This window comes from Miniopterus natalensis, chromosome 6 (genome assembly GCF_054644295.1).
Source record: "Miniopterus natalensis isolate mMinNat1 chromosome 6, mMinNat1.hap1, whole genome shotgun sequence".
In the NCBI taxonomy this organism is placed as follows: Eukaryota; Metazoa; Chordata; class Mammalia; order Chiroptera; family Miniopteridae; genus Miniopterus; species Miniopterus natalensis.
Window position 1 is genome coordinate 27,599,506 of NC_142086.1, and position 23,094 is coordinate 27,622,599.

Consider the following 23,094-nt stretch of genomic DNA (forward strand, 5'->3'; position numbering starts at 1 on the left):
CTATTATTTCCCCTGTTGTACAGATGAGAAAACTAAGGCTTAGTGTGGTCAAGTAGCTCACCCAAGGTCACAGTATCTAAGAAGTGATGGAGCTAAGACTGAAACTGGGCATTAAACCATTAGGCCATACTGCCCTTCCATATATATAATTTTGTATTTTAACAAGTGGTATTTTGGTAGGGATGCAGTCTCTAAAAGCAAACTGTAAAGATATTAAGGTAAAAGGCATCATGCAAAAAAGTTAATGAATGTCACAGCTTTAACATAAAAGCATTTAGTATGTTTTTTGTTTTATTTTTAAATTACAATTTACATTAAATATTATTCTGTACATTGTTTTAAAATGCTATTCAAGGGGGAAGGAAAAATAATTTCTACAAATCCAAGACCTGAGCTCAATGCCAAGATTTGGTATGACCCTTTGGCTGCCATTTTTTGATACTGCAGTCTGATAGGGAAGTTTCGTAGAAACTGCCCCAGGTTGGTAATTCAGATGCCAGAGACAGAACTGGACTCATATTGGTAAGATTATCTCCTCCTTAGTCTAAATACTTTGCCCACATTATAAATGCAAGGCTTATAGGCTGAGTAGGGGCATAAACTGTAGAACAAGTGTCTAGTTTGTGGTCTCATCTTCAGAAAAATGGGACATCTCAGGGAGTCAGCCACTGCAACAGCACCTACTCATTTAATATCTGTGTACTGCAATTACTCTCTACTGCAAGGCACTGTGCTTGATAGAATTCTACCCATGTTATATCTGAATCTGTAATAAAAAGATGTATCATAATGCAGTTCTTTGAGCACCATTTTCTGGAGCTGTGTTCTATCCAAGGGCATTAACACTGACTCTGGCTGAAGTACTGTGTTACAGGTAGAACTAATGAAAACAGTAACTGGAGGAACCTGACGAGACAGTGTCACACAGCTCAATATAAAACCCCTCCCTCTATTACTAGCTACCACCGCCAACATTCTCTAGAGAGAAAGCTGGAACATCATGCCCCTTGCTATTACTAGCTCTGATGCATTGAGAGGTGCTAAAACATGAGCAGTTGAGAGACCTAGTATAACAGAATGTTTCCCAAATATGAATTCCAGTCTTAGCTCTACCTTGACCTTAGCCCTGTGTCCTGGCATCTCTGGATCTGTTTTCCTTATATGAAGCATTATGGTTTCAAGGTAGTACAGAGATTCTCCACCCTGGTGTATATTGGAATCACCTGAGTTTTAAAAATATATCCATGCCTAGTCTAATTTCAAGGAGCAGCATGTTTTAAAAGTTCTTGGGCTGAACAGACATTTCTCCAAAGATATACAAATCATCACTAAGCACATGAAAAGATGTTCAACATCTTTACTTGTAAGGGAAATGCAAATCAAAACCATAATGAGATACCACTTCATACTCAGTATGGCTACAGTGAAAAAACAAATGTTGTTGAAGATTTGGAGAAACTGGGATCTTCATTCACTGCTAATGGGAATGTAAAATGATGCAGTTGTTGTTTGGCAATTCCTCAAAAGGTTAAATATAGTGATCATATGATCCAGCAATTCTACTACTAGGTTCATACCCAAGAAAAATGAAATTACACGTCCATACAAAAACTTGTACACTAAGAATCCCCCCAACGATTCCAATTTGTATCCACAGTTTCGTGTGTTGCCAAACCACTGGTCTAGGTTATGCTGAAAGTTCCTTTTGGCTCTAAAACCCTGACTACCTGATCCATAGCACTGGCTACTACAAGAATTCTTTCTGGCCTCATGAGTGCCACCCCCACCACTCTCTACCCCAATGCCCAGTCATCTGTACATCTGTCTAGTTTCAGCTTAAGTGTTACTTGCCCAGGGAAGCCGTTCCTGATCCCCAGGGCAAGTTAGGTCACCCTCATCATACATTCCCATGGTACTTTCTGCTTCATCTTCCTCACACTCGGCACACTGCTGATTACTTGTTCAATGCCTGTATTTCTAGGACTATGACCCAAGTTGTAAGCTGTAAACCCAACACCTCTCTTATGGTAGCACTCCAAAACTTTTACTTTTCACTTAGACACTATAATGTTATTTTTATTTTACAAGTGAAGAAATTAAAATAGGGATACCACTCAAAAAGTGTGAAGAGTTATGCTGCATACATAATCTACTCTAGAAGCATAAATTAACAAGTCCTTTAAAAAATTAAAAAAAATATATATATATATCTTTATTGATCTCAGAGAGAGGAAAGGAGAGGGAGAGAGAGAGATAGAAACATCAATGATGAGAGAGTCACTGATCGGCTAGCCCGCAACCTGGGCATGTGCCCTGACCGGGAATCGAACCCTGATCACCTGGATCCTAGGTCGATGTTCAACCGCTGAGCCACGCCTGGCCGGGCCCTTTAAAAAGTTTTGTAGCCACAAAAATAAAGTCAAATAACAATTATGAGTCAAACAATCTTCAAAATTATTTAATCCTTTTACTATACCACCAGAGTAAATCTAACAACTTTAACTCAAGCAAGCTAGACCTCAATTCATTTTTAAAGTAAGTAAACCATATTTTACCTGGGGATGTACTTGTTCATGATAGCATAAAAGCAGTTGTATAAATCACTGCGTGGCAGTTGAAGATGCACCAGTGGTTTGAGTAGATGTATCCAGCTAAGGGATATGCTATATTTAATGTTACGTGATTTACAGTAAAAGGTAATTACAGATTCAATATCCAAAAGTAATTCTGCTGCCTTCTCTTCTGGCACTGAAAGCTGGTCTAGAAAATAAATGTCAAAATAAAGTTACCAATGGCTTGTTAGAGGCTCAGTTATTGGACATAACACTTATTTATAAACATATAATACTATATTAGTGCATTTAGAGCATGACATCACTACATGAAAGCACATTTTTTCCCTTATAATTTATTCAGTATTTACTAGCTATTCAATATTTACTAACTTAATAACACTTGACCTTTATATAGATTAAACAATTTGAAATAGAAGAGTAGGAAGAACAGTCATAACCAATATTCTTGGAAAGCAAAAAATTGTTTTCTAAACAACAGATTATCATCTACCCCATGATGGGCAACTGCCACTATAGCTTTGTTAAGGGAGGGAAAGTGCTTCATTCTCTACCCTAAAGTCCCTTTCCTTTGCCCACACCAGCAATAATGTTTCCTATGTGGTTAGTAAACAAAAGCATATTTAATCAATAATTTAACTAAAATATAATGGAAAGAGAAACAAAAAGGCACCAATAGACTATAGATTAATTAAAAAAGAGAAATATAAACTAAATTATTTTAATCTTGAAGACCTCATGGGGTGACTGGGAACCTATTCAACCATGATTTAGTTTTTCTATAGTAGATCACAACCTATGATTTATAGATAAGCTTTTGGAACACAGCCTCCTTTAATTTAGGACTATATACAATCATATAGATATTATTAATTATACAAAAAAATTTTAAGACTGCAACAAAACTGTAAAGAATTCAACATATGATGCAAAGGAACACTCAAAATTGGGCTCTCTTAAAATATTAGATATAAGAAATTCAAAATAAAAATTCTAAAGCTATTTATTAGCCTTTTACAAGTTCAACATATCCCAAATAACAAAATACGTGATTCCTCTATCCCAAAATTATTATTTCCAAAATTTTTTACTGTTTGAAAACAATTATTAAACTTACCAATAAATTCTAGACAATCTTTGTGAATTGTGTTCTGTTCTGGCAGGTCTAAAATACCATCCCATGATGCCAAACTATCACCTTTTCCTGCAACATTTAGAGCAATCTGAAAGAAAGGGAAAAAAAGCAACTAGCTTCATATGTTATTTCTCATCTTTGGAAAGATGCTGTAATGAAGAAAAGGCCTGAATTTAGGAATGATAATGAACACTTCAAAGATTACAAAGTAATGTATCTACACTCCACCAAATGCTGAGCCCTTAGTCATATTAGAATGAAACAACATAATTATTTTAAATCCTCCTGAATTAAATTGTACTGCTCCATGTCAATAGTGAATAAAAGAAATTACACAAAATATTTACATAATTACATACATAAATTTATTTAAAACAAACATTGCCAATGCTGTATAGAATGAAAGTTTATGCCCCCCACCCCCAAATGCATATGATGAAATCCTAATCCCCAATGTGAAGGTATTTGGAGGTGGTGGCCTTTGGGAGGTGATTAGGTCATGAGGGTGGAGTCCTCATAAATGGAATTAGTGCTCTTATAAAAAAGAACCCCACAGAGCTCCCTTTTGCCTTCAGCCGTGGGAGGACACATTAAGAAATTACCATTCTTTCAAGTTTAATGGCATTATGGTTATTTTAAAAGTCTTTATCTTTTAGATTCTCATACTAAAGTATTTTAGTGTGCCACTAAAAATTTGTTTTAAAATAATCCAGCAAGTTTAATCCAGTGTGGAGAGGAAACGATTGGGATACCATTCAAACAAGATTGGCCAAATGTTGATAACAGTTAAAGCTAGGAGATGGAGGCTCATTATTCAAGTGCCTTAACTTTTGTGTTTTAAATTTCTGTGATAAAACATTCAGAATGCTATGTACAGTTATAACTGCATTTCTTTTGCATATATGTGTGCAAAGGGTAAAAATGTAAAAAGGTATACACTAAGACATTATTATGTGTTTTACCTATAGGTGGTAGATAACAGATGATTTTTATCTTACTCTTTGCTTGTATACGTTTTAACAAAAATAAGTATTTCTACTGTAATCATAACAAAATCTTAATTTAAAAATTAAAAAAACAATAATACTCATGCACTGGAAAACAGTCTAAGAAAATAAGTAAGAAAAACCTCCTGTAATTCCAACACCCAGAGACCTATTTTCCTTCCCCCCTTCTTTCATTAACATAATTTCTAATGGCTACAAAAGAAAACATTGCCTTTCAAAATCTAAATTATTAAATATACTGAACATTATAGAAATAGACATTTTAGTAAGTTCCTCTGATAAGTTTTCTACATGTGACATGCCCACAGGATAATAATCTTCTGCAACTAAGACAACTGAAAATAAAAATTCTCAAATATTATTAAGTGATTACATTTTACTTATTCAGTTTCCAGTTACCTTCCAAACTTTGGCCCTCAGATCAACAGGCAGTGGTCTCCCTTGAATTATATTTCTCAAAGTTTCAAGATCACAACCTCCTGCTTCCAAAGCTTCTTCAAGATCTTTTTCCCTAAAAAACAAGTCCTATTTATTAAAAGATATTTTAATTCTTATTTTTTCTTATTCCAGATTCATTTATAAGCATGGTCTGTTAAAGGCTGCATCCAAAATGAAAATGTTCTCAGCAGCCAAAGTGCAATGCCAAGGCAAACACACAACATTTTGTTTTCTTGGAAGGAAATCTCAGGTTTCATACACTCAATTTACTCTTAATTTGTATTTAATTCTAACATGCTTAGTTATTCATCTGTTTTCTATGAGAAAAGAAATTTAAAAGAGAAGAAAGAGCAAGCTGGCAGACAGCACTGAGAAGTCACAATGATAGCAGTATTCATGGTAGTAGTAATGACTAACACTTTATATAGCACTAACTGTGTGCCAGGCACTGTTCCAAACATTTCATGTGTGTTTTGTTTTGTTTTTAATTCTCACAATAACCGTATGAAGTAGGTTACATCATTGGCCCCAGTTTACACATACAAAAACTGAGGCAAAGATGGGTTATGGAGCTTGTGGTCACATGTCTGGTAAATAGTTGAGCCAGGATTCAAATTTTAACAGAATTTATGCTCTTAACATTATGCTCTGTAGTGGCAAGAAGGGGAAACAAAATTCAGTGAGGAATTCAAAGCACTGCAGAATGGGAGGGGATAGAGAGTACATGACTATACAGATACATGCTTAGAGCAGTGCCCGGCTTACAGTAAGAATTCAATAAATGTTAGAGGAACAACAAAGGCTCTAAAGGCACCACTGTATTATATATTAAAGTAAAATAATAGCACATCAAGTAAATTATCAAGTAAATCAACAAGCAGTAATGTTCAGTCTACTAGGTTTAGAAGAAAAGTAGAAAATACATTTTATTTTCATTTCTATATGGTTAAAATAATAATTTAAAAAATTTTCAAAAAGGTATGAATTGTTTTTTAGCCAGGAACTAACCACTTAAAATAACTAATTTCTTTAGAATTCTCTAAAGCTGAAGTTTGTCATTATTTATAATTTTAGTATACAATACATAAGAAATCTGTACAAGTAAAAAATCCATAACTCAGCTAGACAACTTCTAACATTCCTTGAAGCAGCCTGAAAGGCTGAGCGTCCCACTAGAATCAGAATTTTGTCATTTTTGTCGTTCTGAGGAAAACAAATTACTCCCATTCCACATTCTCTCAATAAGATAATGTAAATCTCTCCTATTGACAGGATTCCAAAAATATCAATTTAAATGTATAAATTACCGAAAGTGCTAAGGTAAAAAAAGGAAATAAAACCATAATCACTTTGTATGATATTCAATGGAAAAGCAGTGATCAAATCTGAAAGGTTTCTTAAAGGCACTATAAACTCACATGAACAAAAAGGTAACTAGTAACCACACAAGGAACATTTTGTTCTTTTGATACATGGTCACCAAAAGTGTTGGACAGGAAAGTGAGGGAAAGAGATTTCAAGTCTACGGTGAAGACACACTTCAGGCCTATAGCTGATCAAAACTGGGGTTTATCTATTTATTCTATTCTGGCCAAGATTTACAAGACAGCCTGTTAGAATTTGAAGGATTGTTTGTAACCATGAAACAAACAAAAATTTAATAGACTCTTTGAATAAGTACCATGTTTTTAATGATTAAATGTGTAAACTGAAAACACCACTTAATGAAAAAATTCTTTTACCAAATAAATGAAGAACTAGAAGTTTTCCATTTTTTGGTACAAAATCCTTGGTTTCTTTTGAAGTAACTTTGCCAAATCCCTTACTATTTCAGACAACAAAGTTAGTATTCTGGGGCAAAATGCCTAATCCTCAATATACTTTAAAAATCATAATAATGTACAAGCACAACTCTGTTGATACAGCCACTGTGGGATTCCTGGATGCTGCCAGAAAATGCTCCACCTTAAGTAGTAAAAGGCACTTCTCAGAAACTAAATAATTAAAAGTAACATTATCTTCTGAGCAAGGTGTTCAGAGGTTCAGTTATCAGAACTTCAATGTTACAAATGTGCTTGTAAAAGCAGTAAAAGAGCTGAAAATAAATAAAGTTAAATAATTCATAAAAAGATCAAGTTCCTATCATAAAGACAGAAACTCTATGGCACTGAACTCTCAAACAGAACTTTCCGTCCCCTAAACCAAATAGCAATACCTAACATTCAAAAGAAAGAACACACGTCTGGTGGGGTATGATTGGGTGGGTTGTGGTTTTTTAAGTCTTCTTTGATTTTGGGGGGGGGGGCGTTAATCCTCACCCGAGGATATTTATTCCACTGATTTTTAGAACGAGTAGAAGGGAGGGAGGGAAGGAGAGACAGAAAGAAACATGATGTGAGAGAGACACATCAATTGGTTGCCTCCCACTCATGCCCTGATGGGGGCGAATATCGAACCTGCAACCCAGGTACATTCCCTTCACTGGGAATGGAACCCATGATCCTTTGGTGCATGGGCCGATGCTCTAACCACTGAGCCACACCAGCCAGGGCAAATCTTTGATTTTGGTACCTTCTTACCGACCTTAGCAGCTAAAGGTTGGCAGAAGTGTATGGGACATTCAGACAAGTATTAAATAAAATACAAAAGTACAGGCCTTCATCATTTATTAAATATAAAAAGTGTCACCCGGTTGGGTGTGGCTCCGTGGCTGAGAATCAATCCAGGAACCAAGGGGTCAGGGTTCGATTCCCGGTCAGGGCGCATGCCCGGGTTGCGGGCTCGATCCCCAGCGGGGGCGTGCAGGAGGCAGCGGATGGATGATGTTTCTCTCTCTCTATCCCTCTCCCTTCCTCTCTCTCTAAAAATCAATAAGAACATTAAAAAAAAAATTGTCTCCTTTGTTCAGAAGGTTCAGGACAGAGCATATCCAAAGTTTAGGGGTGTAAAAAAGCAGAAATGAACCTCTTCCTAGCTCTGTGACATTGAAACTATAACACATGTTATTAGTATAATACTATAGGTTACTGTTGATGATCTATAAATGACATACTTTTAAAACTAAATAAAATGTAACAGAATTTCTCACCTGATCTCTTGTGGCAAAAGCATTGTAACCCAAGTTGTTTTAGAATTATAGCAAGGCAAACATTGTAAGTAAATTTATATGAAATTAGTTTAATGTTAATATTCAAGCTAGCAACTGAATTAGGTTTTTCTTTCTCAGCCAAATGTTGAGTAACTTCTAACATATGGTAGGGAAGAAGGGGGACAGGATGGATTTGGGATGTGAATTTTCAAACACTACCAAAATAAATATGCATTCTAAATATTTCTAAGATTAACATATTCAATTTGAATTTTGTAATTATTTTATGAATAAGCCATATATTGAATCATATTTAAAATTATAATTTTAAAAACCATTAGATTTTTTTGTGTTCCTAAAACTTAAACATTTACAGAAAACCTGCCACTTTTTTCTAAATTGTTTTTCCCCAATCATGTTCTGAAAACTTATTTTCCCTATAATTTTAAAATTTATAGGAACTTTAATTGTACACACTCCAAAGGGGAGATGAAAACAAGACTTGGTTCATCTCCTAAAGGTTTTTTTACATATGTCTTTCTGCACTTAAACCCCATCTCCATTATCAGCCCTCTCCATTCCTCCTACCTTGCCGCCAGTCCCTGGCAACCACTGATTGTTTTTGTGTCTCTACACATTTATCTATTCTGCACATTTTATATAGGTAATCATATATATGTGGTCTTTGTATCTGGTTTTTTTCATTTAGCATGTTTTCAAGGTCTATGTTGTAGCATGTATCAGTACATACTTTTTAGTGGCAAATAATATTCCACTGTATGTATGTATATACTATATGTGATCTATCCATCAGTTAATAAACACTTGAGTCGTTTCACCTTTGGCTACTATGAGTGTCTCTTAATTTTGCATATAAACATCAAAAGCTCAACTGGTTAATGGTATATACATATATATTATTTGTTTATTAATTATTCTTCCTAAGAAGGTCTAGAAGAATTAAAAAAAATCAAGTCTATAAAACCTTCACACCCATTAGGATGGCTATTATGAAAAACAACAACACAGAAAATGAGCATTGGCCAGGATATGAAGAAACTGAAATCCTGTGCACTGTTGGTGGGAATGTAAAATGATGCAGTCACTATGGAAAACAATATGGTTATTCTTCAAAAAATTGAAAAATAGAATTACCATATGATCCAGCAATTCAACTTCTGGGTATATATCTAAAAGAAGTAAAAGCAGAAACTCGAACAGATATTTGTACACCCAAATTCACAGCAGCATTATTCAGAATAGCCAAAGGTGGAAGTCACCTAAATATACTTCAATGGCTAAACAAAATGCGGCATATACATATACAATGGAATATTATTCAGCCTTAGAAAGGAAGAAAATTCTGACACATGTTACAACATGGATGAATCTTGAAAAAATTATACTCAGTAAAATAAAACAGTCACAAAATGAGAAATACTGTACAATTCCACCTATATGAGATACCTAGAAAAGTCAAATGCACAGAGACAGAAAGTAGAATGGTGGTTGCCAGGGACTAGAGGCAGCTGGGGGAGGGGGGTGTTTTATAAAATGAGAAGAGTTCTAGAGATTGGTTGCACAACAATGGGAATATACTTTGCATTACTGAACTGTACACTTAAAAATGATGGACGTAATAAGTTTTATATGTACTGAACAATTTTTTAAAAAACCACTTCATTCAATATACCATAAAAGTTCATGAATTCAGGCTTTAAAGTCACAAGCGCAACAGTTGGCACACAATTCTTCAATAAGAAGCAGTCATGGAAACAGCTACTCTTAATATTACTGGACAACCACTAACTTTTAAAAAATGACCTTTTTCTTATTGTAACAATCATTTTAGAGAATTTGGCCAATTTATTAAAAAATTTAAAAACCAACCACAATTCCACTACCATGAGAGAACCACTGTTCACATTCAGTGAATTACTTTTCAGTTCTTCATATAAATGTATGTGTGTAAATGTGTGTGTGTACTGAGACATATATAAAACAAAACTGGGTATAATTTTATACCCTGTAGGATTCATGTATTTATATTTTTCCAAAGAACATTCCTCCTAGTCATTCAATACTCTTTAAAATTCAGGTTGTTAATGGCTGAGTAATTGATCTGGCTATTCCTCTATGGCTTGGTATTTAGGTACTTTCTAAATTTTCCTTGCATTAATCTTTCCCACTTATCCTTAGCACAAATTCTCTCAAGAATTATTCAATAGGTATATTTTAATGTTAAAAGTTAAGTAATGCAGGCATACAATATTTAGAATTATGGTGGTATCCATCAGAACAAAACCCAAAATTGTGGAAGGTGGCTACTTCTGAAAAATGAGACGGGAATAAGACTTTCCCTTCTCACATAGCATCAGTCAGTAAAACATGAGTAAATTTATAATATGTACTATATTTGTATATACTGCTTGAATATTTAAATAAATTTATGAATTCCTTTTTAACATTTATACCCTTTCACCCGGAAATAATTGAGAATGAGTAAAATGATTCAGCTACAAATATGTTCAAAGTGGTGGTTATCATAACCATGATGGCTAATATAGAAAAGGTATAGTAACAAGTGTTGGTATTAATGTGGAGAAACTGAAACCCTCATACCCTGCTGGCAGGAATGTCAAGTGCTGCAGCCATTTTGGAAATCAGTTTGACAGATGTTAAACATAAAGCTAAAATATCACCCAGCAATTCTACTCCTAAGTAGATACCCAAAACAAATCAAAACATGCACCCACATAAAAACTTGTACCTGAACCACGAAACAGTACACTTCACACCCATTAAAATGGCTAGCATAAAAATCCCCGGCAAAGCTGTGGAGAAATTAGAATCCTTGTGCATTGCTGGTGGGAACATAAAATGGTGCAGCGACTAGAAAAGTTTGGCAGTTTCTTAAAAAGTTAAATATAGAATTACCATATAATCTAGCAATTCCACTCTGGATGTATATCCAAAATAACTAAAAGCAGGGGCTCAAACAGATTATCTCTACTTCCATGTTCATAGCATTATTCACACGAGCGAAAAACAACCCAAATATCCATTAATGGATAAATGGATAAACAAAATTTGGTATATACATACAATGGAATATCAATCAGCCTTGAAGAAATTCTGGCACATGCTATACAATATGGATGAACTCTGAAGAGAAATGCTAAGTGAAATAAACCAGTCATAGAAGGGCAAATATTGTATGATTCCACTTATATTAGGTACCAAAAATAGGCAAATTCTTAGAGACATAAAGTGGAATAGAGGTTACCAAGGGCTGGAGGTAGGGAGACGGGGGGTTATTGTGCATTTACAGAGTTTCTGCTTGAGATGGCGAAAAATTCTGGAAAAGGATAGTGGTGATGGTTGTACAATATGTGGGAATGTACTTCTTCTCACTGAATTGTACACACCAAAGTGGTAAATTTTATATTATATATATTTTATATTAAAAAAAACCCCTGTACATGAATTTTTACAACAGTATAATTCATAATAGCCAAAAAGTAGAAACAATCCAATGTCCATCACCCCTAATGAATAGCTAAATAAAATGTGATATATTCATACAATGGGATATCATTCAGCAACACAAAGGAATAAAGTGTTGATGCATGCAATACATGGATGAACATAAAAACATTATGCTAAGTGAAAAAAAACAGACACAAAAGCCACATATTGTATGATTCCATTCACATGAAATGTCCAAAATAGGCAAACAGATAGAGACAGAAAGTAGATCAGTGGTTGCCAGGGATCTGGGGTGACAGGGGCATGAGAGTGACTGCTAATGGGTAAGGGGTTTCTTTCTGGGATAACGAAAATATTCTAAACTTAGATAAGGACAACTGCCCAACTCTGTGAAAATACTAAAACCACTGAACTATACACTTTAGATGGGTGAATTTTATGATACACAAATTATATCTTCACCAAAAATGTTATCAACAAAAACAACTCTTCAGAAAAAGTTTAGGAACTCTTGAATTTAGGATTTTAAAAGGAAGCTACTGTGTCAAACTCTCATGTATCATTTCAATGAAGGAAGTACTGTCCACTCTGAAAGGTTCAAACCATACCCTAGGTAGGTACAGGGCTAAGAGCTTGCCTTGCCTCCTTAACTGCTCAAATTGATTAGCAGTACATGTTAACTACCATTGTGGGAAAGGAACAGGCTCCTAAACAGTTGCCATGGCAGCTCAACAGCATAAGCACCAAGGACTTAAGGATATAAAAGGCTTATAGACAAAGTGTTATAGAGAAAATAGTATAAAATTCAAAATTGGAAAACGTGACATCAGACTCCTCACACTTAACAGCTAGTTGTGTGACCTAGGATACCAACTCAGTTTCTTCACCTATAAAATAGGGACAGCACCAGATACCAGCTAATCAAAAGGGGGAGAGTATTCATAAAATACAAATTATCCTGTTCTACCAATATCCCTCCGAGTCTCCTTTCCATTCCATCCTAATGCCTACAGCTTGCCTGAATCTGTCATTTTCAACTTTCTCTTTCAGGAAAGATTCCACTGACATTGAAGTCTTTACTGTTTTCCAAATGAGAACAGTGCCAGAAAGTGCAAAGCTACTGTTCACATGAACCACTTTGGGGTACACGTGATACAAGTCCTGAAAGACATATAAAACAACAATAAAATGTGGAAAAAAACTAACATTAGAGGACAAGAGAAAACATGAGTGTAAGGATACTAAGACACTTCATTTAGTCAAGAATAAATGTTTAAAGACAAAACAGGTGCTCAATACATGTTTGTTTGTTGTTTTTTTGTTTTGTTTTGTTTGTTTTAAGTTTTTAAAAAATATATCTTTATTGATTTCAGAAAGAGGAAAGGAGAGGGAGAGAGAGAGATAGAAACATCAATGATGAGAGAGTCATTGATCGGCTGCAGCCCGCAACCCGGGCATGTGCCCTGACTGGGAATTGAACCCTGATCGCCTGGATCCTAGGTCAACGCTTAACCGCTGAGCCACGCCTGGTCGGGCTGTTTGTTTGTTTTTTAAATGAAATAATAAAATAGCCCTAGAATTAAGCAAATAGCAAAAATTCCCAGCAACTTATTAGATGGTCTGTATGACTTCCCATAGCCTATTCAACTTCAGAATTGCACTCACACCTGAGAATATTGAGATAAATTTCTAAAACACTTAAGATAGGATGTTTCCTGTATTAGAAAAAAAATTTTTAATTCATGAAGGCTCTCATTCTACAAAGTAACCTAAGTCACCCTCACTAGTATTCAAAATTTTAAAAATCCTATCCTTTTCTGTACTTGTAAAAATAAATAAATTGAAAGATTATAAGAGTTCAAAATGACCACTCAGGACCTAGAATATATATAATCACCTAAACTTAAATGCAGAATACAGAGAAACTATAAAGAAAACCAAATTACCAAATTTTTAGAAATTGATTTTGTCTCTTAAATGTCAGGGTCTAAGATATATTATTGTTTGATTCAAATAAAAATATAAAAGCTGAATTACTTGGTAAATCAATAAAAGCTGAAAGGCTGTTATGTAAATATCTTAGACATGTTATTCCTACTGCACAGGAATCTTGTTCAAACTTCTGAGTCTGCTAGCAGTATTAAACAGAGCCAAGGGACAAAATGGACTCTGAAATCTTCACTGAAAGTATTTCTAGCATTCAAAAATATAAAGGACAGTATAGTCTGTGATTAATATTCTCCTTTCCTCAAATATTTCCACATGTGCTTATTCAAAAGCTCCCATACGTGACCTACTCCCTTTCAAGAAGCCATCCGCCTCTTTCCCTTTACAGTTCAACTGCCTAAAAACTGTGGTCTCCACTCATCTCCACTTACTCTCTTCACTTACTGACACTCTCCACTGTTCTATTAAAACTGCGTAAAGAAGCCATTAGTCATCTTTCTTAGTCCTTGTACAAACTCTGCAAAATTAGCCTCTCCCCTTAAAACACATTTTCAGTTTCCAGTAATTCTATACTTCTCTCTAACCCATGCTCTGAATTCTTTCCTTCCCTGATGAAAGTATTATTTCATTCAAACCTTCGATAAATATGTACTGAGCACCTACTACATGCTAGCTACTGTGAGAGGCACTGTAGATGTGAGTGAACAAAAAGTCCATGCTCTCATGTAGTTTACATTCTAGCTGACAATTCCAAGGTTTTAGTCCAAGTCCTATTATCTAAAACCCACTGAGCAGAGGTGGGGGCAGCTCTTCATGAGGTGTAGTCCATTCATATTTGTTTAGAATGTATAAACCACTATAAGCACAGATTAACCATGATAGGCCAGATTGCCCATGTATATATTATACTCAGAAACAAACTTCTGATCAATTATTTAAAAAATAAAAAATAATCAGCTAATTAGTTGTAAGCACCAGAAAATCGTGTAAAAGTGAGTAACAGTGGCAAGTTGCACCTATTAAGTTGTGGTTTCATGACTTATTTTGTGCCACCATATTTCTGGTTATTTCTTAATGCCCAGGTCATGAAACATCAGCAGCAAAGCTTTGTCCAAACTTCTTTTGCTATTATTGTTAGCACACTGGTTACAAATTACCACCACATGAAGATTCTCCAATTCATTCCTAAATACTTTTGTGTGACATTTGGTAGAAATGGAAATAGGACAACTTCGTTACAGATTAACTTGTACAGTAGATATGAATGAAGTTCAATGACCGTAATGTGTATGTACCACGCAACTTACTTTTAAATAACAATCTCAAACTATCAAAACATCCTAACAACAAATAATATGATAGCACATTCAGAAATGACCATGTCATTGAGCACAATATGATCATTATGAAATCTTGAAGTTATTTGGATTTTTCTTAGAATCAGACATACTTGTTACAGCATTTTTACAAGCTGCATATTTGAATTCCAAAAGAAAAAAATTCCTCATTCACTAGCTCTTAAAAAAATTAGTGGAGACTGACCAGTGTTGCTCAGTGGCTGAGCACTGACCTACGATTCAGGAGATCATGGTTCGATTCCCGGTCAGGGTACATGCCCAGTTGCAGGCTTGATCTCCAGAAAGGGGGGTGCAGGAGGCAGCCAATCAATGACTCTCTCATCATTGATGTTTCTATCTCTCTCTCTCCCTTCCTCTCTCTGAAATCAATAAAGACATATTAAAAAAAAAAATTAGTTGAACTCTGTATCAGGATTAGAGCCACAAAAGCAGCTCCAGGAAAGTCCCTTTTCAAATAATGTAACCTTTCCAGAATTTGCATTTAACCAGGATCTCATTTCAAGTAAAGAAGGTGGTAAACCTAGTTCTCTTGTTCTTGACAAGTCAAACTAACATGCTAACTACAGTACTTCAGCACTGCAATTGGCAAAGGAGATAGAGATAACAGAACGTTATTCTGCAAACTACTAAAATTAACTACAAATGGAACAGATGCTTTAAATCTTCAGAATTATTTTTGAACCACAATCTATGTAGATCAAATTGCACCAATGATGCCCCATCCTCTGCTAAGAAAAAAAACCTCATAACTTTACCATATGTGTAATGTTGCAATGCACTTGCTTAAGACTTTCCTTACAAAATAGAATATGTTCTCTACTAAGGAGAAGTTAACCTTAGAGAGTGCTCTAAATCCTTTCCTCTTTCATGCTTCCTCAAAATAAAGTTCCTGACACACTGTTCTTTTCTATACACGAGGTGACTTTCCAGAACTTTAATGCAAAAAGTAATGCATCAGGGCTCCTCCCCCCACCAAAGCAGTAATTTGGAAGCTGAAAATAGATTGTATCCTTTGCCTAAGATAAAGAATAGAATGAAAACAGCACAAGTCAACACAAAACAGCACACTGTTTGTATTACAAATTTCCACTTTATCCAAAACGTAATGAGAAAAGAAATACCACCAATATTCCCTTTCTTGAAACCATCATTTTGGAAAGTAAAGGAACAACTATTGTAAATAAGGTGACAACACTTTGCAACACTGGACAATTCTTTCCAAGGGTACTTTATCAATGGAGATCATAATTTTGCAGATAGATTTTTTTTAACCTGGATTGCAACCATCAATAATAATTTATTTGGTAAAAGAGGATCTCATTTATTTTCATACCAGTGATTATATCTAAATGGAATCTATAATATAAAGCTCAAGAATTCTGGTATTTATTGGAACATCATGGAGGGACCTGGAGAGGATTATGCTCAGTGAAGTAAGCCAGTCAGAGAAAGACAAGTACCACATGATCTCATTCATGTGGAATCTAATTAACAAAATAAACTGATGAACAAGATAGATACAGACATACAGAACAGTGGAGCAGTCAGACGAATTTCAGAGGGAATGTAGGGGTGGAGGTGGGGGAGATTAATCAAAGAACTTAAATGCAGGTATATATGACCTATGGACACAGACAACAGTGTGGAAAAGACCTGGGGGTGGGGGTGGATGCCGGGTGGAGGGGATCAATGGGGGTGAAAAAGGGGAACATCTGTGATACTTTCAACAAGAGAGAAAAAAAAGATTACGAAAAAAAAGAATTCTGGTATTTAATCATACACCTATATGAGATAAATACATCCTTCTATGTGTTACTTTTATACTTCAAAACAAAGGCTACAACTTTTTAAAGGAGAAAATAACCATAAGGAAGTTATTTTAAAAGCTTCTTAATTCTCCAACATCACTGAATTAAAAATAACAGGAAAAAAACAGAAAAATTACCGAGCTGATAAAGTTATAAACACTATGTAATAGCTTATATGTTCTAATTAAATTTTACTATTGTTCTCAGTATATGTCAAATTAAGCTATAATTCTATTTTTGTATATGATATACATATAGTATATTATTTGCTATATATTTACATATATTTAATATATAATGTATTATGTAAATATTTAGTTAACTATTAACATATATTAGACACATATTTTATCTAGATGCTGTATGTAACTATAATATCTTATGGTAAAATAACAAATTTTTTAAGTGATTTTTGGCAAGGGACATGTGAACATATTACGAAAACCAAAGAGGTATAAAGCTATGGTATGTAATGCTGTGTATCACATGCACCATATCAATCATGAAGGGTTTGTCATCTCACCACCCTAAGCCTGTCCTCTTATCTCTAACAAGGCAACAACAATAGTTCATTACTTTGCTCTTTCTCATAGAATTGTTGTAAGAGCCAATAAGATGGTATATATAAGCATTACAGAAAGGATAAAGTTTTATGCAAAATATAGTACTTTCCTGTATCTTCTTGCTGAAATCATTAAATACCACCATAGCAATCAGTTTTATGTAACAACTGCTTGTAAGAAAAGCACACATGACAGCATTCCGGCCCAACTATAAAATGCTATGTCAACTTAAGGATAAGAAAAAGAACTTTAACCTTCTCAAGAAAAAGGAAAAAGATGTAAAACAAATGATTTATTAATCATTATTTTATCAGCTCAGGTCAAAAGGTTAGAGCCTTAAAAACAAATATACATTAGTAGTAAGAATGGGAAAAGAACCACACAAATATACGTTAAATTTCAGGAAATACCTTTTCTTCTAATTGGCTTTTAACTTACTGCTCTTGCAGTTCCACAAGAAACAACTGGCTCTTATGAGTCTAACACAGGGGCTGATTTGTTTTCCATCTGTAATTTTCAATATCTAAATAAGTCACTTCAAATGCTGCTCCATTTTTAAACTGTATAATTCTATTCCACTCTGCTAAAGAATGTAATTTCCAAAACACCAATATTTAGATATCTTCAGAAGATATTCACGTATTATTCCCAGGACTAAAACGATGAAAAAACTGAAGTGCCCTACCAAGGCAGAACAATGCACAATTCTGGCTTTAAATCTGTTTCAAATTTTTAAAAAAACACTACTTAGCAACTTAATATAACCAGTACTTAATGTTTGTTGAATGAAATATGAATGAATGCTTTGCTAAACTTTATTTTTCTTTTTGATACATGGGCGCAGGGGTGTGTTGTCTTGGGTGTATACCAAGTAGAATTCACATTTTACATAAGCAGTAGAAATGATTTGCCAAGCATATTTTATCAATTCTGTTCAGAGGATACCTACTCATAAGATGGCTGTGCACTGCAGTACACTTAACTGGGTGTTCCAGAATTACCTGAACTGTGTCACTATACTGAGATAGGGAAAGCACCTGTACTCTCTGCTGTAAGTACAAATAAATGTTAATATATTGAATAAATCCTAGAGGTGAATTACTATTTAGGAATTACCTCTAAAAACAGTGAAATCTGAATTACATGAAAAACATTAATGTAAATAGTATAAGTCTTCTTAATTTCTAATCTTTGTTTGTCCTCTGTTTATAGTCTACAAAATCAGTTGTCATTTAAAAACCCCTATTTCAGGACAATTAGATTCATTTCCCCCTCATTTTTAAAGATAATATCTAGCCTTTCCAGATCCCCAACCTGCCAATATTCTTCTTAAACAACAGGTTCTATTCTCTTTCATATTAAATGCATTTATTTATTGATTATATCATGTCTGAAACTGCAATCACCTACTCCCTCAAGTGACATTTTGAACCTGTCCTCATATTTCAATGTTTATGAAATGGGAAGCACTGAGAGTACTATTCGCCAAGTGCACAAAACTAAAAAAGACCATTATTCTCAAAACAATTCCTATTCGCATCTTAACAACAGAAGTTTCTTTATGGAACTGATACTTTTACAATTTTAAGAAAAGTTTAGCAATAATTTAAGATGAGTTTAGCAATAAATTAAAATGACTTTAAAGTTAAAGTTGTACAAATATTTTAAACTAAGCAAAACAAACCCTGAATACCAAGTTATACAATTAATGTCTATACAAAAATTGTTTTAAAAAAATCATGACTTTAGATCTTTAGGAATTATTTCAGAAAGAAAGCCTCAGAAAATGAGACCTTATGTTGAAATCCAAGGCTGGATTCTTCAATACCAAGAGAAGTAATTACCAATCTTTGAATTGTAATAATTTAATATTTCTGTGATTTAAAAAGCCTACAGTTTATATTAATCAAACTTAGATCATTTCAAACTAACCATAAACAGTTTTGCAAGGATATCTCCACATAACTACATGGTCACAGTTTCAGAAAGTTTGAGCTGAGGCAGCTTCTGATAACCCTAGTTTTACATAAAAAAGTGAGCATTATACCAGCAATTACAGAGCTCACAAAAACACTGGAGCCTGAAAATTTATATGAAATGACTGCCTGTTATGTTATTACACATGATTTTACAAAAGTGTGTATGCATTCATGCATACATTCAGAAAATAAACATTTACTTAGCCACCTGCTATCGGCCACTCCCCTTGAGAAAGAGTTCACTATCTAAAGAGCAATGATAAACCATATAATCTGATAAATTATAGTATAATACATTAGGTGATACCATATAAGATATCATATATAACAGAGAGAGATAAATTCCTCTGATAATCTCATTCTGAAACATATATTATCTAGAACCTTGCTAAGTAGAATATGGTCCACTAACCAGCAAACTGCCATCACCCAGGTGCTAGTCAGTCAGAAATACAGAATCTCAGGTTCCAAGTAAATCTACCAAATCAGCCGCATTTTAACAAGATCCCCAGGTAAACCCAATACACATTTAAATTTTGAGAAACAATGATCTGAAAACCAGTAAATAAGTAAAAGTGATGTCTCACACTTTTAAGTAGTTCAGGTCTCATCCTGAACATTTTCCCAAAGGTATAGACAATTTAAATGAATCTACCTAGTTTCACATAGGAACAAGTTGGGAGATACCACTAACAACAAAGAAAAAATAGGGAAAACTAATAAAAAGCACTCCCAAAATGGGATTGCTGTATGGGGCCATTTAACATAGCAACAATTTACCCTATCTGCCCTACAGGTCTCACTATATTACAGAAGTGTAATAGTAACTGATTTTCTTAAATGTGATTCCTCTAAGTAAATCACACATTCCTTGAGGACAGGGACCTAGTTTTATTCTTATATACTTACATTTGTAAACTGGATGACCCTAAGTCAGTAAGGTGAGTTTAGGTTAGGCAATAAGGTGTACAACACATTTCAGAAAAATTTCCCTCTGAAAAAGTTACAATAAAAATGCGATAGCATTTTTTTTAAAAGAATAAAACCTGCCCATTCTATAACAACCCATTCACCAAACACTCTAAAAGCAGAGGCTCTGACTGAACCCTCGGCTGTAAATCCGAATGTCTCTTCTGACTCTACTCAGACTCACTTCGGGGGGACTGTTGAGTAGAGTCAGTAGAGAAAAAGGAGAAAGATTATAAGAGAATGGAGGGAGAGCAGAAATCACAGAACACCTCAGGGTTCCTCCATTCATGACAATAAAAAGAGCAAAAATAGAAAGCCACATCAAAGATACAGCACCCCTAGAAGAGAACAAATGCTACCTCTAGCAACCATTCACTCCATGTTCCTTGCCCCGGTGAACCGGACACATGCTGACAATCCTCCTCATCAAATGGCTCCTCAGGCACCTTAACTCTAGAAACATTTCCCTCCTGGTCTTCAATCAACTGTTAACAGCCAGTTTATGATACAACGATTCCTTCTACTAAAACAGTAAACTTCACGAAGCTCTAGTCATCACTCTACAAACAAACCAGTTTTGTTGCCTATGTCCTAGCTCATGCTCCATTCAGGAGCTGTTCCCATCTGTTAGTCTGACTGCATTATCCAGTGCTAGTCACTAGCCATGTGCGGCTATTTAACATTTAAAATGTGGCTGGACTGAATTGAGATGTAGGGTAAATGTAAAAGACACAATGGATTTTGAAGACTTGGTACAAAAAGATGTAAAATTAATTTTTTTAAACAATGATTACATATTAAAACAATGCTTGGATATATTTAAGTAAAATAGAAAATTGAAATTAATTTCACCTCTTTCTTTTTAGTTTTTAATATGGCTATTAGAAAAACTTAAATTACCTATATGGCTCACAGTATACCTGTAATGGACAGCACTGATCTAAATCCTATTAATTCTTTAAGGGCTCATTCAAACACCTCCACTTCCATGAAGCTTTCCCCAATGACTCCAAGTGGAAGTGGTTTCTGTCCTGACTTCTTGTAACACTTTTATTCACACTCCCACAGAACTGGATCAATTTTACCTTGTTATTGAGCGTTCCTGTCAGAGCTCCCCAACTCCAATATAAACAAATTGAGGAAAGAAACTACATCTAGGTTGTCACAAATTTTCCTCCTACACCGTGGAGAGTACATGCATGAAGGTAATGCTTGGTCTGCTAATTGAGAGCGGAATTTCTCAAGTACTGCATCATCTATCCCTTTTCGCGATGTCCGTTTTTCTCAGGGATTAAAGTCCCTGCGTACAAATGTCCTGTATTATTTTTATGCACAGTGCCAGTGAGCTGTATGCATATAACACGATGAACAAGGAGATCTAAAATTAATACCAGGTGGTCAATACATAAATCTAAAGATCAGTTGCAAAAATTCGACAAGCCTCTCTCAAGGTTCCATTTCTTTATGAATGCCCCTAAAAATGTACTATGAAGAGCAACTATTTCAAAAGTAGGAGCCTTTCCCAAAGATTAACAACACTGGGTGAATAAAGCCTAGCAAAAAACTTACTGGAGGCCCTCCCCACAACCCGACTATAACTCGGGTGAGCGTGCAAACGCCTGGGAGCAGCAAGGGCAACGTCCCACATCGCGCTCGGAGCTGTGAAGACGGAGCTGTGAGGAAAGTCGTCGGAAGGGAAAAGATGGCTTACTCGTGTGAAAGAGACGAACGGTGGAAATCGATGGAACTCGAAACGAGAAATAAAAACCAAGACAGGAAAATAGTATCTCAACGATGTCAGAGGGATCCTCCCTGGGTGTGTCTCTCAACCTGTGAAGCCGCCGGCAGGGGCGGCGACGGTCACCTCAAGTGGTCTTTTCTGCCAACGCTGTTCCGGCGCCTCGGACCTGCACCCGCGAAACTTCCCTCCCAAGCAGCCCACGCTGACGCCCCCGGCCAGGACGACAGCCACTCCCAGCCCGAAGCCACCCTCTCCAGCACGTCTGAAACCGGTGGACGAAGCGGGAGGACCGAACTGAGGCCCAGCACCTGGACCACAGACAACCCTCTCCCTTCGGGTCCGGCCTCAGCCCCCCTCCGGCTCTGGACTGGATGAGGCGATCTGGCCGGCGGAGGGGGCGGGGCAGGGCGCTGGACCCGGTCGGGGACCGGCCATCGCGCTCCATGCCGGCGCCAGCTGGTGCCTCAGAGCCAGGCTGGGTGGTGCGAAGGGAGAAGAGGAGGCAGCGAGGATCAGCCCCGGGCTTTCACTCACCAGCGGCCGTCGCTAGACTGTGGCAGTGGCAGGACCTCTTCTCCTTCCGCCATTGCTGTTGACGTCCACGTCACTTTGCCGAAAAGTGGACCCGGCGCCGAGACCGACTCCGAGATCCAGTGTCGTAAAAGGTGCTCAGAAGTCTGGGACGGACGCCGGTGAGGGTAAGAAAGAGGGGGAGGCAAAGGACGGGAGGAGCGCAACGTCACGACATCCCGAGGGCCAAAGGTAGCTAAGGGGGGGAGGAGACTTGGCGGAGGCCACATCCGCTCCAAAAACTACATGTCCCAGGATGCCGCGGGGCCCCCGGGCCAGGCGGAGTGGGCGGAGCTTGGTGAGGGCGGAAGTCCCAATTGGGAACCCCGGTGAGCGTCGCCTTTGGGCGTCCGGTTAGCGTCCTCCTTCCGTCCTGGCATGGCGCTTAGAAGTCGGAATAGAGAGTCGTACCTAGAGGAGGGGCGAGGC

General features: G+C 36.1%; 1 protein-coding gene across 1 annotated transcript in view; it reads right to left on the reverse strand.

Moving 5' to 3' along the window:
* TBC1D23 (TBC1 domain family member 23) overlaps nucleotides 1-22,850 on the reverse strand; it is a 51,190-nt gene extending 28,340 nt beyond the window's left edge. The window contains exons 1-4 of the mRNA XM_016199711.2: nucleotides 22,630-22,850; nucleotides 5,115-5,226; nucleotides 3,691-3,796; nucleotides 2,556-2,760 (exon numbers count right to left, since the gene is read on the reverse strand). Coding sequence (XP_016055197.2) covers nucleotides 2,556-2,760; nucleotides 3,691-3,796; nucleotides 5,115-5,226; nucleotides 22,630-22,682 — 476 coding nt within the window. The 5' untranslated portion in view covers nucleotides 22,683-22,850. The remainder of the gene's footprint in view (nucleotides 1-2,555; nucleotides 2,761-3,690; nucleotides 3,797-5,114; nucleotides 5,227-22,629) is intronic.
* Between the last annotated feature and the right edge of the window lie 244 nt (nucleotides 22,851-23,094).